We start from the raw sequence: 17,086 nt of genomic DNA, 5'->3' as shown, positions 1-17,086 counted from the left end.
GGAAAAATTCTCAGAATAATTTTTGATGCATTATGGCATAACAGTATGGTCCCCGCACTGTGTCTGAACTCTTGCGCTGTCTAATTTGTGTGTGCTTTTTTTTACACATCTAGGTAAGCCCAATGCATCACAATAAGTGCATATCTTTGGCTAATTCTGACTCCATGGCACATGCAATGGCCGGTGAGGCACCATTTCCACAGGGCCATAGTAATGCCCAAGTGTTGCAAAATGTCTATGCATATTAATGAACCCCAAGTAGCAGATACTGAACTGAAGTTATCCATTCTGGTGTTTTTTAACCCTAACTGCAAACATATACTTTACTGCAAACACATACTTTATCGATGTTTGTAAACCGTACCTCTAAATATTTGCAAATCTGTGTGAAACGGGCACATCCTAGTTCGAGAAAAAAAGGGCATGGCATGGTGCATTTATATACTTTTATTGATGGCAATCAGTGTGTGTAAAAAGAATTTATACATGTAATTAATGTCCTACAGCTAAAGACGCATTTGACAAAAAGGTTTACAAACAAGAGGTACTATGAAAACAAGCGGCATACCATAGCAAAAATTTATGAAATTCTATTACAAGGAAACAACAAAGCACCATACTCCCATTACAAAACTCTACATACACAAACCCACATTGGCATGACCATCTAATGCACAGTGTATCCATGCCATAAATTTTGGGCACCTACATATTAGTTTGATACAAATCTAGCAACATGGTACCCCATGCAGAGAAGATCCTACGAGCAAGATGAGGGTGACGCACTCAAGCATGAAATTATTTTGCTCTCTAAACAATGGTGCATGATCACTTTAGAAAATGATGGCACGATGAATAATGCCAACTTGCATGTTCGAAGCATACAAAAAAAATTGTAAAGCTTTGCGATAGGCTTCATATTGTTTGTCATATGGATCACTAGGCAAGCATTACATTGTATGCCATATACTCTACAAAAATTATTTTGTAGCTACTGTGACATCAATAACTTTAATAAAATTTTTATTGCTACCTAATAAATCTGTGTACGCACAAAAATGCTATCATAAGCACTCTAAACATGAATGATTTCTCTGCAAGTAACTGATAACCATGTTCAATAAGTGTGGAAATCAGGACCACACATATGTAAAGCACAGCAAAGCAATAAAAGCAAATGGAATTGCAGAACACAAATTTACTCTGCAAAAACAGTGTTAACTTTACCCTGTTGAGAGGTTATTACACTAACAAAAATATCCATCAGTGCTATATTAAATTTGGTTGCTACATAACCACTCAATTTCTACACACAAAAACACCATGATAAGCACTGTAAACATGAATGATCTCTCTACATGTAGCTGATAGTAATGTTGAGCAAGGGTGAAAATCAAGACTATACACACATAAAGCACTGCAGCAATAAAAGCAAGTATCCTTGCATAACAAAGTTTGCATTTATAAACTACATAATACTAATTTCATGCTACTGAGCATGAGTGAGAGCATGGGGTGACACTAGTGCAAAGTTCAATGTGCGCAAAACTAAAACTTGGTCTCCTTCAGTACCAGAAGACACTTTGCGTGAAAGCATGAAACATATGTAAAGCTATAACATAAACATAACACTAAAAGTGCAAGAAACATTACTGCATGTCAAGGCAGTGAAACGTTCATGAAATGAGCTCATGTGTGAAAGCGCATTGAAAAGAACAACCTGAACATTAATTTGACTCTAAAACACACTGTTCAGGAACCGCAGCCAAGACTGTTTTTCCCGAACAGCATAGGACAATACACTTCCTTATATCCAAGGCACTCACAGTAGCAAACTCATCTCTTTCCTGAACACTTACAAACTGAACAGAGCCACAGTCAGCAATGCAAGATAGAAACACATTGAGAATGCTAAACTTCCTGATTCTAAATTGTACATGGTCATTTTTCATACAACACCGTTGAGCACAGGTTGTCAGGATATCAGTCACACGCCCAAACACGTTTCCATCAGCAAGAACATAGGAATTCTTTCTTTTTGATTTGTCCATTGACTGTACACAATATGTAAAAGTACCAACTGTAGCTTTTTTGTATTTCACAGTGCGCCCTTCACGGCTCCCCTTTCCATAGAGGATTATGCCGCCGCACTGTGAACTAGCCTTGCGTAAGTTGTATCCTTTCAGCAAAGATCTAACAAAATGCCTAAGTTCACTATTTTTCCAATTCATTGTCTTCGACAAGATCTGTGGAAGGCTTTGCATTATACAGAATTTTTCTACGATCTGTAAATGAGCATATCTTGTGCCGCTAACAAAACGCACGAGCTTCCCATTGACGGATTCAAATGGGTAAGCGGAGAAACCCCAAAGGGGTCCCCACTGCATCACGTGATCCACCATGTGGATAAGGATGTGGGCATTATATGTCATAGCATGAATTCCATACAGTTCTTCATATTCTTGTAAAAAGTCTACCATAGCTTTCTTCACAACCTCAATCTTCTCCATTGGTATGCATGACTGCAAACAAAAGTGCATTATTTTTACGAACTTAACCCAGTTCTTGTAATAAACATTGGGCAAAAACTCCTTCAGGACGACAGGGGAAAAATAGAGCATCCACTCTCTCCACTCAGACGCCTTCCAGAATTTCATGTCAGAAAGGGACCGTGGGAGCCTACTCATCTCCCATATTGGAGTTAGCTGCCTTAGCTTGGCATTAATCTGTGGCAGATAACATCCAATGCTGTATTCCGACCGTCTCTTATGCCCAAACCACATAAATGCTGTGGTTCTGACAAAACCGTTGCACACAGTGTGCATATAATCAACAACAAATGATGAAGGGAAGCTGAAAAATGCCATTAAAAAAAGAATATTAGGGCCTTTCACGCCTTTGTAAGGCTCACCCCTCTTCTGTGCCTCTTCGGCCTGCTTTTCGAAGCGTTCTTTACTTCTTAATTTTGCAGCAGGCTTCTGCATTCGGTACACACGAGTGTGACCTCGACCTTTATCAATAACCTCTCCACACTGCTCACACCAAGCACACCCATGAGCACCATTGAATTGGTGCATATTCATCACCATGCAGCGGGCTACAGTGTCCACACTACATGGCCCAGGATAGACACGACATACCTTGTCCACTCCAGCCGGAGTCGTCCAAGGTATGCCCTCTGAACAAAGCGTATTCATTGTTTGCACAAAGGGCCCAAGAAAGCTGTTCATATTTGGTTTTTTACTTCCGAACCAAAGACCAAAAAGCAGCAATTTCTGAACCCTTAATTTGTATGGCAGCTCATTTATCTGGAGCAGTAACGGCCACACACTGTGTCCTGACGATTCAAACAATGGCACGCCATCAGTATTCCAGGTAACTGACACATCATCATCAGTTATTGGCAAACTGCTGTATCCAGCACTTTGGGTGATGTCACCCACATCATACCGAGGACCTGTGCGGTTCTGTGCAAGCTTGCCGCTCAAGAGCAACTCTCTAATCTGTGACTCAATGTCCACAGTAATGAAGAAGGATCCTGATGCCAGAAGGTCGGCACACTTGTATGCTGAAGAACATTTGTGGCACTTGAAATTTTCTGCTGCGCACGGAAGTACAGCCAGGTACTCGGCGCAATTGCTGCAATACAGATGCGTCGTGCGCTTGCACTCTGACAGAGAGGTGAAATGTTTGAAAAAAAGATACTTAGACCTAGGAAAAATTGCACTCTCTGGCATGTGTGCATCAAGAACTTTGAGGAGGCTGTCTGTTGCTTCTTTTGATGCATGATGTCGCAATATGTGGGCCATCACCATCACAAGGCTTTGGCCCTTTGACAGCTTCGCTCCAAGGTAGAGTGGCTCTTCCTGAAAAAAGTTAGGATAACGGGTGAAAAATGAATACCCTTTAGTCACTTGGTGCACTGCAGCAATAATTTGAACATGCTTGATGTTATAAAGTACAGCAGTGCCAAAGCACCTAACATTTCAACAATAACCTCACCTTAGAACCAAGGTGATTCAAGAGAGCCAATATGGTCAAATCTTGTCCCACAGGCAAATTTACCGACATGTGATAGTAAGTCACAGGTACATATTACATAGTCACTGCACTTTTCCAAACATTTGTTGCAACAATGTCCCAGGGCATTGACACCAGCATTGAAGAATTCTGCATGCAGCCCCTAAAGCCATTCTTTGGTGGCTTGCTGAATTCTGTACTGGGCACCTGCGAAATATGTCAACGACACTGGTGCTATTTTTTCTATTTATGTATGAAATTCTAGCAGATTCAGTATCACATATGTAATTTGTTCTGCTGCTTTCAGAACAGAAATCAATTCTAGGTTAGCTGTACAGGCTATATGAGTAGTGGCAATTAACGCTACTGTTAATGCTTTATTCCAGGCCTTTTTTTTAAATTTTTATGGTTTGCCAGCTTCCTTAGTTCCACCATGCCACTTGTTGGCCTCTTTCAGGTGTTGTAAATCATTTTCGGATGCTTCAGCGAACATGATCATGGGACGAGGGGGGGAGGGGGGGGGGGGGGGGGCAAAGCTTGGGGGCTTGCTTTGATTTTCTATCGCACACACTGACCACGGCGCCAAAGGAGACAGAACGCGTGCATCCCGTCGCGGCTTACTGCACACATATCAAACGCGCCTCCGATGCGTACAATTGGTTAGTTGTTTGGGGAGCGGCCAAGACAAAGGCGGTGATTTGCTGGCACAATTCTCGAAGACGGCACATTTAAAAAGCGTCATTTTCTAAATTTTTACTACATACTTCAACGTGACATTCCAACATGAGACACATGAAGTCCTGCAGGCTTCACGAAAAAGCGAAAACTGGACGCGCAAGGCTTACTTCTAGAATTCAAGTGCAGCAAGACAGCTGCTCGCAACTGAACTACCGCGAGGCTTACCATTTCGTTCCTTGCTTCGGAAGCGTCCTCATTCTCGGGGTTGCAGCCGTCGTCGTCGCTCGATGACGAGCTGTCCGAGATGTCAACCAGGCTTTCGTCTGCAGTGTGCAAGCGCTCATTGTCCGAGGTCACGGCCAAGTCGTCACTATCACTAGGTTCTTCTGTTGTCACGGAAGCAGACAACAAACTTCTGTCATCACTTCTGCTGGACAGTGGAGCCAACGGCGAGTCACTGTCGCTGTCCGATTCGTTGGAACTGCTTCCTATTTCGCAAGCAGTACGCTCGGCTCTATCATCTCGTAATTTATGCCTGTGTCTCGTACGAGTTGGCACCTCACATGCGGCATCAAAAAGATACTGCTTATACTTTTTCCTCTTCGGCATTTCTACACGTACCTATAAAAATAAATGGCTGATTCACAAGGACACACTGTGGTCCCTGTACTGTGGTTACAGAGAGCACAGCAAAGAAATACCCGCATGCAAGTGGAAGAAGTCCAATTATAGTAGAGGGGACGGCTGATGGGAAGAATGAAAGGGGAAGTAGCATTGGGGGTAGGGTTATATATAGGCGGTAGGGAGGGCGATGGAGTGAGAACCCTTTTTTAAATAGGGCTGGTAGAGTCACTCGATAAACTTGTATAGTGGTTGTCACCGCCACACGTACGACCGCGGCCGCAAGAGGCAGCACGTTTGTTCTATACCGGCATTCCTACCGCAGTCGGCCACTTCCAGCCTTTCGCCATTTAGTCACCTAGCAGTTAGCATTTAGTAGATTTTCGGACTGCGCACTATTAAAAAAATTGTTGCTGCCCACGGAGGCTTCCGCGTCGTCTGCTCGACGCACACGCCTCGCCGTCGCCTCACCGAAGCGCTCTTTTATTTTCGTTTACACGCGCTCGGCGTAGAGTGGGTATGATAGCACGTCTCATGATACATTATTCCGCTGTGTAAATGCAATGAGCAATTCCAGCAAGCCTGAGAAATGTCGCGAAGTTCCCGTAAGCCACTGCTGTATTCTTACGGCCATGCAGTCGAATTCAACCCCCTGGAAAAACTGCCAAGCAGCTGCTAGAAGCAGCAACAGTAGCTATCAAATGAAGCCTCAATACAGAGGAATGCAAGCCAAGATTAAATAAGATATACTGTTAAAAAGAAAGAGTTGTTCGAGCAGGCAAGGCGCAAACTTCATCACGTGCAAGAGTGCTGTGGTGCTGTATCGAAACTAAACGTGATCCAGTCGGAGTCGAAAAAGCGTGGGTTGTGCCCTGGCCAGCGGCTACTGTTCTGTTCAATGTTTATTTATTTTTCACAAAAACTCAGAAATTAAAATAAAATACTAAAAACGCAAATAAAGTACATTGTTTGAAATGAAATGTAAAAGTTGCGGTGTTCGTCTTACGATGAATCGCAAGTACGTATCATAGCCAAAGCCTGTTAGCACGTGTTAGCACGGTTCGGGCGGGACGCGTTGCTTATTCCGCTTCTTTTTCTTCTCTTCACCTCTTGTGTTCCTCTTCTGTCTCTTCTGTTCCTCTTCTGCCATGTCGCACATACTTATTAAGTGGACAACTGAGGAATCATGGGACGTTTATCCCGTGCGTTCGATAGTGGATGTCAGTCTCGGCTTCCGCCTTATGAGCGAAGAGAACGCTATTGAAGAGCTTCGTGGCACACATGTCAGCGTCAACTGGAAAGCTGGGGAGCCACCAGCTACAGCAGAGCTGCTCGATTTCGGTAAGCGCAAGCGTTTGCAACCGTTATTGCTAGGCACCGCGAATGCTCTGGATTTATTTCTTCTGGTAAAATAACGCAGGCACGCTGAAAGTGATGGAACGGCGACGTTCGCGGGCCGTGAAAAGTGCCGGCGCCTCTAACAGCCGTGGCAGTGAAGGTGAAGAGCCGCCTTCAAAAAAACCGAAGGTAAATCTACCCATTATTGTCGACGTTTAGTAGTAACCCTTTCTGCTTTCTTTTTCTGTATTGCAAGGGGCCACGTAACGTCAGCACATCGTAATCATTGCTGTGATCTATAGTCTATTGCTACAGATTGTAACGCATAAAGGTTGTTAGCTGCGAGATAGATTTAAGAGCATTAGAATTCTTTGCCGTTGCTAGCCGATTTTGTGCCTGCTTTTATTTTTCAAACGCACACGTTTTCATGTAAACAGTACCTATTTTTATGATAGCGTAGGTTGACTACCAAGCGTCAAGACGGCGAAATTTTATTTTCTTACAAGAGATTAGGGAGAATGGTTTAGATGTCTTCGTTAACTGTTTATAAAAAAATACCGGCCTCGTATCAGCATGCCATCTTAAATTTGTAATTACGAAATTGTGAATAAGGAATAAAAGGCATATTTCCTGGTGTGAAATTATTAATTTTTATTTTTCAAAGTATTGAGACATTTAACAAGAGAAACTCTTTATTTAGCAACTGTGTTTGTTTTCAAGCAACATAATATAGAAGGAAGAGAATTTCTTTACTTTAGTGGAGTAACACATGTCAACATTGCCTGGAAGCCCCCTAATGTAGGTTGTGCCTTAGGTCACTTGATATGAGGTATATGTGCATGCTGTAAGCTACAGATGCATTGCAATCAAGTAACTGTACACAGCTGTGTTATCACATGAGTGATGTGAAACAAGAAGCATGAAAAGGCTGTGTGCAAGCAGGTATACTACTTGATTAGACATTGTCATCCATGACGCGTGAAACAAGATGTGGTCCTTCATCACCCTGTTTTTATGTCTTGTAATTATGCAATGAAACATGCAGGCATGCAAATTTTGTGTTGCTTTCATTTTGACCACAAATCGCAGCAATCACACTAGCCAAACTTGCTTTGGGAGAGAAGCTCCAAGTGCTATTTGTGGTAATGGGGTTATAAAATTTATGGTTTATACAGTTTCATGTCCCGTGCGACTCAGGCTACAAGGGACATCATAGTGCAGGGCTCCGCATAATTTCGACCCCCTGGGGCTCTTTAACATGCACTGACATTGCACAGTACACAGGCCTCTACCATTTCTCCTCTATTGAAATGTGATCGCCGCAGCCGGGATCGAACCCGTGCCTTTTGAGTCAGCAGCCAAGCACCATAACCAGTGATCCACGATGGCGGCTGGTTTTAAAATTTTCTGCAAGTCAGGAGTAATGGAAAATAGACATCTAATTTTAGTTGCTTGTTTTCTTTTTTAGAATGAATACGTTAGACACTAGGATGCATGTTTCACCATGTGGCATTCTTTTGCTACCTCTGAGTAATTTATAATTGAATTTCTTCTTGATGCTGTTTCGGTTTCATCAGCGGAATGATGGCCGTGATGTGTTGGGAGTGTTATAGGTTATTTGAGGCACAAAACAACTGCAGTATAATTGTTGATTCTTAGTTCTGTTTCAACACGTAGGCCAACCTGCTTCAAAAGCTGGAATAAGAAGCGACATATCAGCAGTAATGTTTCAGTTTTTCCATGCCTCACATCACCTAAACACTCCTAAGCGTTACAGCCACCGTTTCATTGATGAAACCGAAGCAGCATCAAGAAGTAATGTAATATTATAAAATTTAGTGGTCATAGGCAAACACCATGTGAAACACCATGTGCATTCTAATGTGAAAAGCATCATTTGAAAGAAGAAAACACGCAGCTGAAATAAGGTGTCTGTGGTCCTTTAGCAGTGTTGCCAAAGCTGACTCCAGCCTCTATGAAGTATGTGGTTTGGTGGGCACTGTCTAAGGCTGCTTGGCCGCCACGGTGGCTCATTGGTTACGGCGCTCGGCTGCTGATCCGAAAGAAGTGGGTTTGATGTGGGCCATGGCGGCCAAATTTTGGTGGTGGCAAATTTCTAGAGACCTCTTCACTGTGCGATGTCAACGCATGTTAACCCCAGGTGGTTGAAATTTCCGGAGCCCTTCACTATGGTGTCCCTCATATCCCGAATTGCTTTGGGACGCTAAACCCCCATAAACCCACAAGGCTGTTCAAACTAGTCTGTAAATAAGCTAGGTGACAAAACTTGCCAGCACATTCAGTTTTTATTGCATAAGCAATACTGCGACAGGTTTCGAGCCGTCGTAGCTCCCGTCGTTGACCTTGTACAGCTTTGCTTCAGCCAATTACGCAATTTACCCAGTTTAACAAGAGCGAAACCACTGCCAATTTTTTTATAATTTCTTCTGTGTGACATGGGGGTTGCCTGAGGAGAGCAATACATTTGTAAAGTGCAGAGCCCCATGGCTATGGTGAATTGGGGCAGAAAAACTTGATGACTAAGCTGAGCAGGATAGTAAGTTTCGAGTAGTTGGTAAGGTTGGTAGCAGCATTGAGGTGTTTGTGATGGCAGTACTCCTGTCCACTGCACCTTTTCCTTACACAAGTCATGTGCTCTAGCATATTTGTAGCCCAGGTAAAGACGTGGAGGCTGTGCTTGGGCAGACCAGTAAAATCAAAACAAAAAAAACTATGGCACTGTGTTGCTTCTGGCATCAAAACATTTTTTGATGCCCGACGCTGGTTGTGCCATACCAAACCTTAATTCATTTACTGTGGTAGTCCAGCCTGCTGTGCATTATGCATGAGAATTACAAGATGGAAGCTAATGTTCTCTTATCAGCCATTATTGCTTATGCTGATGCAAGAGGTCAATCACCATACAAACAGCATTGTAGTGGGTCATTCAGTACTGCGGCTTCATGCGTAGCAGTAATTATAGAGACAATTGTGGTTGCCGTGAATCAACTAAGACAATTCATCCTACATCAAAATTCTTCTGATCACAACTGTGTAACATATTCACCAATCTACATACAAACGCAAGGGACCGGGGCCAGTTGGATCCTTTCAACATTAGCCTCTGCTGTACCCATGGCATAGTCACTTCGAAACAATTGCCAAGCTTTCCAGCACTACAAATAGAAAAGTTAAGATGAGTGGGCAATTACACCCTGAAAAGCACAACTGATTACACTTGAAAACGGGAACATTACACTGCCATCGGTTCCTATAAAGCCTAGACCGCACGTGTGTGTCTAACAAAAGAGAAAGCTAAATATTCACGCCCACAGCACATGCCGTCCACTTAATCTTGGCAGCATTAAGTTGCAAATGATATTGGGCAAAGGCGCCATTCAGGAAAACAACTCCGAGGATATCCACTGTAGTATTATGAACTCGGTCGTAGGCGCCTTTTCCACCATGTACACCGCAATAAGAGTGATCGCTATTCAGAAAGCTTCGATAAAGCAGTACAGGTGGGCATGGTTAGCTATTGGAGTAACTAATTTTTTTAATCTCCCGTCCAGTTTTTTAATCTCTGAGGCAGAAAACAATAAAAATTCATTTGGGAATGCGGTCTACTTCACACCAAAGGGCGAGCGTTGGGAGTGTCTGCTGTCTGCCCCCGGCCTAGGTGCCATCACCGTCAGCGCCTGGGATTAGTCAAAAGGAACGCTGGCATAGGAGGAGGAGGGAGGAGATGCCGTTACTTTTAGTTCATTGAGGTGCTTTATGCATGTGTACTTTTCACAGCCTCTTTGAAAAAACTTAAGCTGTCCCATGGCTTAATCACGCAGCACACTATTCATGCAATCACACAGTATTGGCACAGTATTCGGCATGAATACGTGACATGACCCACTGGTGACCCACACTGCAGTTATAAAACACTAATTAACCCCAAGGCATTGTAACAAACTATTTTTGGACAGTTGTGCTTGTGCGACACATTGTGTCTTCCATTGCGTTTTACTGCCTTAAAGACCCCATCTTTTTCTGATATCCTAACTAATTATCCCATCTGTTGCTTTCCTTTTTACGCCCCCTCTTCCTTTTCGCTAATTCAGGGTAGCCATCTGGTCTGTGCTTCTGCTTAACCTCCTTGCCTTTTCGTTTCGTCTCTCTCTCTCTCTCTCTATATATATATATATATATAATTTACTGCTCACAGTCCAGTGCGTTCTATTTATGCTTCTTTTGGACTTGCACAATGTCCTGCTTAAACAGTCATGTTTATAGCTTGTTAATAGTTTTTACGGTATGATTTTTTTTCTTGTCCATTCCTAGCAGCTGTAACTGCATATGCATGCTTCGCATATAATGGTGCAGCTTGAAATTGTAGGCAGTTAATATTCCTTATGGTAAGATACCACTTTGGTTATTAGCTGCAGCTCTGTTTGAACATTCATTAGCGAGTTTGTTCATTAATAGGCGGACCCTTAACCGGTATGGTCCCCCTATTCTGAAGCACCCTGGTGACTCGGGAGTTCAGCTGGTTGTGTAAGCATGACAAGACAGAAAATAACAACTGCATTGCAGTGGATGCTAGCTGCCACTACTATCAACAGTGGTAATTCAACTGGTGCTTGATGGTGTGTCGTCTCTCTTTAGAATGGAACAGAATGCTCCTGCGACGCCCACAAAAAGGTGGAGCAGTTGCAGCAGCAAGTAAAAGAGCTGCAAGAGCGCCTGCAGGTGGCGGAGAACAACTACGGTAAGTTGCTCTTTGAAGTAAAAGACACTTTCGCTTGTTGCATTAGTGCACAAAAAAAGGCACTGTATACAATGCATGCCTAATGCACTTATTTGCAAGTACTGCCATGAGAGCGCAGGACAAAAACAGCTTAGCTTTGCTCCTGATTTTGTGATATAATAATGTTTTCTCCAGTTATAAAAGTCGATAGCTGACTTCTTTGTTTGTGCTTGCTGTGTGTTTTTAAATGTTTGTTTCCTTCTGTGTTCAGATTCCTTCAAGATGGTGAAGGGTCTGAGGAAAATCACCCGCCGCCTCGAGTCTTCGCCAGCTGCCGCTACCGCTGAAGCCGAGATGGTAAATGCTTTTTCTTTTTCTTTTGGTGCTCATGATGCCAGAAATATGGCTGTGACCTAAGTCTGAATTCTAGGCTAAAAACCAAATAAATAAATAAGTAGTATTTTGAGATCTGCAACACCCATTCTATTGCAGTACATGAGGCCACTGCTTTGCAGCTGCACAAAATCCTTTGGTATAACTCAGTATATTGACACAGAAAACTACAGCAAGCAGCTTCAAGTACTACATTATTGTGCCTCACACACAGCAATTATGTGATTATAAAAGTGCTGATACAGCAGTGCTGGCAAGTGATTAACCAAAGCTACAAAAACTACAAAATAGTGTGTTACTCTTCATTCAGTTGAATGATAATATTATTACAAGCTGGGGTTTATTTACATTCTCTCTGCTAGCTCGAGTTCTTGTATCCAGCCACATGTTGAAGGCTATGGCTGCCACTCTCAGAGGGGAGCAAATCGTTACCTACGGATAGAGTCATGCCCTGTTTTTAGAACTACCATTTATGTGGGGGATTAGAGTTATGGACAGTTTTACAGGCTCCCAAATATTTTTTAATGCATTTACGCTTTCTTTATATGCAAACTAGCTGTCTTGACAATGGAGAGGGCGAACTTACATGGAGCCGGGCTCCATTGGGGTCCATGTATGTCTCTTGTGTTAATTTGGACAACGATAAGAACGTAACTTTGACCTTCCCTGTGTTATGAACGCTCTAAAGCATTGTGAAAGTGTAAATGCCTGAGTGAAGGCACGATTTTTGCTTTTTCATGTTTTCCGAGGTGCCCAGTCAGCATCTCTTCCCTTTGTCATATCGTATGAAGTAATGTGAAGATAACTCTCTCAGGAACTTGTGCTCTGCTGCATTAAACAGCTGTCAGCCCACCTAGTACACATATGTATTAGCGATTCATGGTATGTGAACAGTCATAGCAGATGTGCCATCGCACAGTGCGATGCCATCACTTGTCTAATGGACCACTAGATGCTTCAGACTGCACCGCATTATTTAAAAGGAAAATGGCTACCAGAATAATGCCCCAGATTGTCTAATTTCAACTTCACTGCCCACGACTATGCACAGAAGCAGACCTTAATTAGCTTTCTTTTTCAGAATTTTTTCTTCACAGGACATTATTACGCATGACTTGCTTTACAAACAATATGTCTCAGGAACCAATATGTCCATATTAACGAGGCATGGCTCTATTGCCTTGTCTGATATACAGTCATGCCCTTTTAATATGGATGAATCGAAATGTGGACAATCTTTATGAGGACCAATCTGTTCTAACATATTTGCGCCTCGTTAATATGGAACTACTTTCTGGATAATGGGCACAACGAAAATTCACAGAACTGATTGGGTCCCATGTATGCACGCTGTGTCGTATGCACAATGAGCAAAACAAAAGCTAGCTTGACTATAAAACTGAATGGTTCTTTCCTGTCCAGTGTTTCGTGCACAGAGCACCAGTAGAAGCCTGTTAATGCAGTGGTAAAATGTGCAAGCTTGGACAGGTTTGTACACCAGTTGACTGACAGATGGCGTACATAGACATTTTGGTATGACAAGCTGTGTTGTTCAGCCTCCCCCTTGCTTCGCTTTTTTTTTTTTGCAATGGGAACTGCACAAAAAAATTCTGTTGTGTTGTCGCACATACAGTCAGCTTCTGGAGAGGGCGCTAAAATACGAGTTTGAGAGCATTTTCTCTAGCTAAAAATTTTATCACACAGTGTTCCGGCCATGCAAGTGAATATCTTTTCTTGTCAAAACTTTTATTCTCAAAAGCGCAGGGCAAAATTTTCTGAGTATAAGCTTAGGGGCGTCATTTTTCAAAGCTGAAGAGCAGTGCCTCTACTAGACATGTAGCATCCTGCTAAATAATTTACCGATTTTTAAGGCACAGTAGTTGTTTTTATGGATTTGGTATGAGAGATGGGACTATCAGCCATCTTAACAGTAGGCACATTCTCATGAGATTGCATTTTAGAAGTATACTTATGTAGAAATAAAACTACTTGTTGGCTGTGCAGCTGTTCATCTTTAATTTTCTCTTCCCCCACTTTTAAATCGCAGCTTACACACTATTTGCCTCGTGGCTATCATATAGGTTGGAAGGAACCATAAGGTCATCCCAGGTTTCTTATCTCGATTTCTTTATTGTGCAGGTGAACATCGGCAGTGGAGTGATGGTGGAGAAGGCCACCCTGCAGAGACTTCACTCGCACTGTCGTGGTGCCCCGACGAAATTCGCGAGGGCACTGATGCGTGTGTTATTCACGAAGGATGAGATGGAGGGCAAGTCCCTGTATGGAAAAGGATGCAATGTTAATAAGGGCGCCCCACCCAAAGAGGCACTGGACCCAGTGCGTGTCGATGCCCTCATTTGTAAGTACTGCCCTGAGAGCTCAGCACAAAGCCAGCATCGATTTGTTCCTGATTTGTTTACATGCAGCCGCACTAGGATCGCATGGTGAAGGTTTTTAAGTGTTTTCAGTGTGTTCCAGCAAGTTTAAATTGAAATAGCTGTGGAACGCATTAAGCTGGTTAGACACTGTGGGGTACAGTCATGCTCAGTATGACTTGGAACGCTTGAGCGTGTGGCCGGAATGCTTCCTGGATGCATGGTGAGGTCAGCATGCAGAGCGCTTGAATCCTGCTGCTTGAAGCAGCATGATTCTTCTATTGTGATAATCAGCTCCTGCCCCTGCATCATCTAAATACTCTTCTTGTTCCTTTCGGGCAACCCCAGCATCGTCTAAATACTTTGTGTTCCTTTCGGGCAGTGCTGTGCATTGAAGCATTGCGGCCACACGCTCTCACATTGCGAGTCATATTGAGTGTGATAGTACATATAAAATGTTTTAGGAATGCTTGCAATCAAAACAAGAAACGAACACAAAGAAAAAGAACACAAGGCAAGAGAGACGTGCACTGACTACCAGCTGATTTTATTGCACAGAATTCCCAATGGAATAGCATGATCAATGTATCACTTTTTTATGTACCGTATATTGCCGCGCAAAAGTCGACGTTTTTTCTTTAAATGTCCTTCCAAAGTTGGGGGGTCGACTTATAATCGGAGTCTTAAAGCCGGCCTATATGCGGGGTCAAAAGTAATTTCGTCTGAGTCACGTATAATATCACGCCCCGTGCGCTCGTAATTCCATAATACTTGTCAGACACGGTGCGAAAATGGATTTGCTTAAAAAAATTTTGAATGTAATTGAGATATGCACCAAAGGTTTGTTTTAATACGATGGCAACTTGTTATCGACAAACCGTGGGCATTCCACGGAAAAACAGCCAAAGCTGGGCGCGCTGGCAATGTTTAATACAAATGGGTGGCTACAAATCCAATCCAATCCAAAAGTAGACCACACGTGACCAGTCACATGAGCCGAGAAGCATTTTCGCGTGTTGTTGTGTGCCTTTCGCCATTTCTGCACGTCATTTTCCACGAGCAGCATCTCGGCGCCGCTTCCGACGACCAGCAGGAGCAGTGGCTCATAAGATGATGATCGCGGCTGTGTCCTCACAAGCGACGAGTCAGAGATGTCTTGTGAACGAATAGATGTTTCTTTATGACTCGGCTTTCTGAAAAACTTTTTGGGCGAGCTAGGACCGCAGGGTGTGGCAGCGCCAACCTAAATTCAGAGCCTAACTTTTTCTTTGCACAAAGGGGGTGGTGAGTTGGGGGGTCAACTTATCACCAGAGTTGACTTATAATCAACAATATATGGTAGTCACTGAGATGCAAAGAATGCATCCAGGAATTAATCGGAGCCCTTGGCAACCACAAAGAAAAAGAGCAGGAAAGCGGAGGAACGTAACCAGCTATCCGACATCAAAAAGCAGATGGACTAGAGAGCCACGACGCAACAAATAACATGAATGTGATGCAAGTTGTATTGGAAGATGTGTCAGTAAGGCCGTAGCAAAAGCACAGCAAAAGTATAAGTGGCTTAATTTACTGACACATTTTGCAGTCCTCCCTGTTTCACATACTGTCCCATTACTGATTGTGTGCATGTGTATGTGATTGCCAAGGGTTTCGATGGGCTCCTTAGTGTATTTCTTCTGCGTGTGTCAGTGAATGCTTGAAAAGAAAGAAGTGAAATGTTTAGCATGTGCTTCGTTTTTTGCATCTCATTTTTTCCATTCTAGCGTTGGATCAGCTTGCCCAATCCACTTTTCAGCTTAAACGTATCAACTAGGCAGCAGTTTTTTTTTCTACCGTCTTTGCACAATAAGTGATTGAATGAGTTACGAAAAATCATGTTCTATTGATGAAATACCCATATAAAGGTGCTTTTATAGCTTCATACTGCGTGCGCCCTTGTGTGTTGTTCTGGCTTATATACATCAAGCGTTCTGGCAAATGCGTCCAAAAATTTCTAAAAATAGGGTGGTCGAAGTAGAAAGGCAATTTTTTCATGAATGTTGTCAGTAACAGATGAAGGTAGTTATTTTGGAAGCAATGCTAATTAATTAGGTAGCTAGTTAAATTTGATAATTACCTTTTTGACACACCAGTGGTTAGAGCAAGAGATGTGAAGTTTCAAGAAATTTTGCACCTTTAAATTGTGCCTTCACAATCACAGTATTACTGAATGTTGAACATGGTGCATGCGCAGGTCATGGTCAAAGTTCTGCATTGTCGTCAGTATGTACCCATTATGTCATTTTAATTTTTTCTATTTCAGCATACGTCTGCGGCAAATTTGATACTACTGTGGTCCAGGTGAAGAATTCGCTCTCGTCTATGATTTCGCGTGAATTAAAGTAAGAAACCAGATTTCTTGTTTGTCGTGTTGGTGGCTAGTGTCATTTCATTTCTGGATGCACTTTGCCACTGTATTATACATTAAGTGCATCAATCAGAATCACAACTAAACAATGAGCATCACATCTTAATCAGAAAATCAGTTGCCAGTCTTCATCACAAAAGACGCAGAAATGTATCATGAACTCAAAGTAAATGCACCACAAATACATCAGAATCTCAACAGGAGAAAAAGCATCACGTCTTAATCAGAAAATCGGTGGCCAATTTTCATCACCAATACATCACAAACTCAACACAAAAGTAATCAGAAATTCGTGATGAGTGTGATATCAAATGTCGTTGACTTTTAATCAGAAACTCATCACCCATTTTTGTAAGGGCCTGCCCGCTTCGCTTCCATGAAGTGCACCTTCATGCACGCTTCCGTAAGCCGCATCTAACCCCAAGTGATAAGCGTGAAGACGAAGCCCATACTACTCCCACGCATCCCATAGACGCGCGTTGCCAATGCCAAAGCACCAAGTATGCGCCTACGTAC

The 17,086-nt window shown here is 42.8% G+C and overlaps 2 protein-coding genes across 3 annotated transcripts; one reads left to right on the top strand and one right to left on the bottom strand.

Annotated features, from left to right (window-relative positions):
* Nucleotides 1–429: 429 nt before the first annotated feature.
* LOC149359825 (uncharacterized) lies at nucleotides 430–6,155 on the bottom strand. Its single transcript, XM_089571934.1, has 2 exons — nucleotides 4,924–6,155; nucleotides 430–3,866 (listed from the first exon to the last, which is right to left on the bottom strand). Exons 1-2 carry the CDS (start codon nucleotides 5,305–5,307, stop codon nucleotides 1,728–1,730), a joined length of 2,523 nt encoding a protein of 840 aa, XP_089428060.1. The 5' UTR covers nucleotides 5,308–6,155; the 3' UTR covers nucleotides 430–1,727.
* A 176-nt stretch (nucleotides 6,156–6,331) lies between these two features.
* LOC149359824 (uncharacterized) lies at nucleotides 6,332–16,557 on the top strand. Of its 2 annotated transcripts, XM_089571933.1 has the most exons (6): nucleotides 6,334–6,660; nucleotides 6,740–6,846; nucleotides 11,314–11,416; nucleotides 11,667–11,752; nucleotides 13,928–14,147; nucleotides 16,466–16,557. In XM_089571933.1, the coding sequence occupies exons 1-6, from the start codon at nucleotides 6,468–6,470 to the stop codon at nucleotides 16,546–16,548; spliced, it is 792 nt and encodes a 263-aa protein (XP_089428059.1). In that variant the 5' UTR covers nucleotides 6,334–6,467; the 3' UTR covers nucleotides 16,549–16,557. The 2 variants fall into 2 exon arrangements, with proteins under 2 accessions (XP_089428058.1, XP_089428059.1); XM_089571932.1 differs by having other exon boundaries at nucleotides 6,332–6,660; nucleotides 13,928–16,557.
* The last annotated feature ends 529 nt before the right edge of the window (nucleotides 16,558–17,086 follow it).

The sequence above is a fragment of the Amblyomma mixtum genome, chromosome 2 (assembly GCF_055824585.1).
Source record: "Amblyomma mixtum isolate Tamu chromosome 2, ASM5582458v1, whole genome shotgun sequence".
NCBI lineage: Eukaryota > Metazoa > Arthropoda > Arachnida > Ixodida > Ixodidae > Amblyomma > Amblyomma mixtum.
Note: the sequence above shows the minus strand (reverse complement) of the source record. Positions and strands in the feature narration are given on the sequence as shown.

Excerpts from the sequence above, each read along its gene's own strand:
- LOC149359825 (XM_089571934.1), bottom strand. The coding sequence starts at position 5,307 with ATGCCGAAGAGGAAAAAGTATAAGCAGTATCTTTTTGATGCCGCATGT. Across the intron at positions 3,867-4,923 it reads CCGAAGCAAGGAACGAAATG|GAAGAGCCACTCTACCTTGG; the intron begins GTAAGCCTCGCG and ends AACTTTTTTCAG.
- LOC149359824 (XM_089571932.1), top strand. The coding sequence starts at position 6,468 with ATGTCGCACATACTTATTAAGTGGACAACTGAGGAATCATGGGACGTT. Across the intron at positions 6,847-11,313 it reads CGCCTTCAAAAAAACCGAAG|AATGGAACAGAATGCTCCTG; the intron begins GTAAATCTACCC and ends GTCTCTCTTTAG. Across the intron at positions 11,417-11,666 it reads GGTGGCGGAGAACAACTACG|ATTCCTTCAAGATGGTGAAG; the intron begins GTAAGTTGCTCT and ends TTCTGTGTTCAG.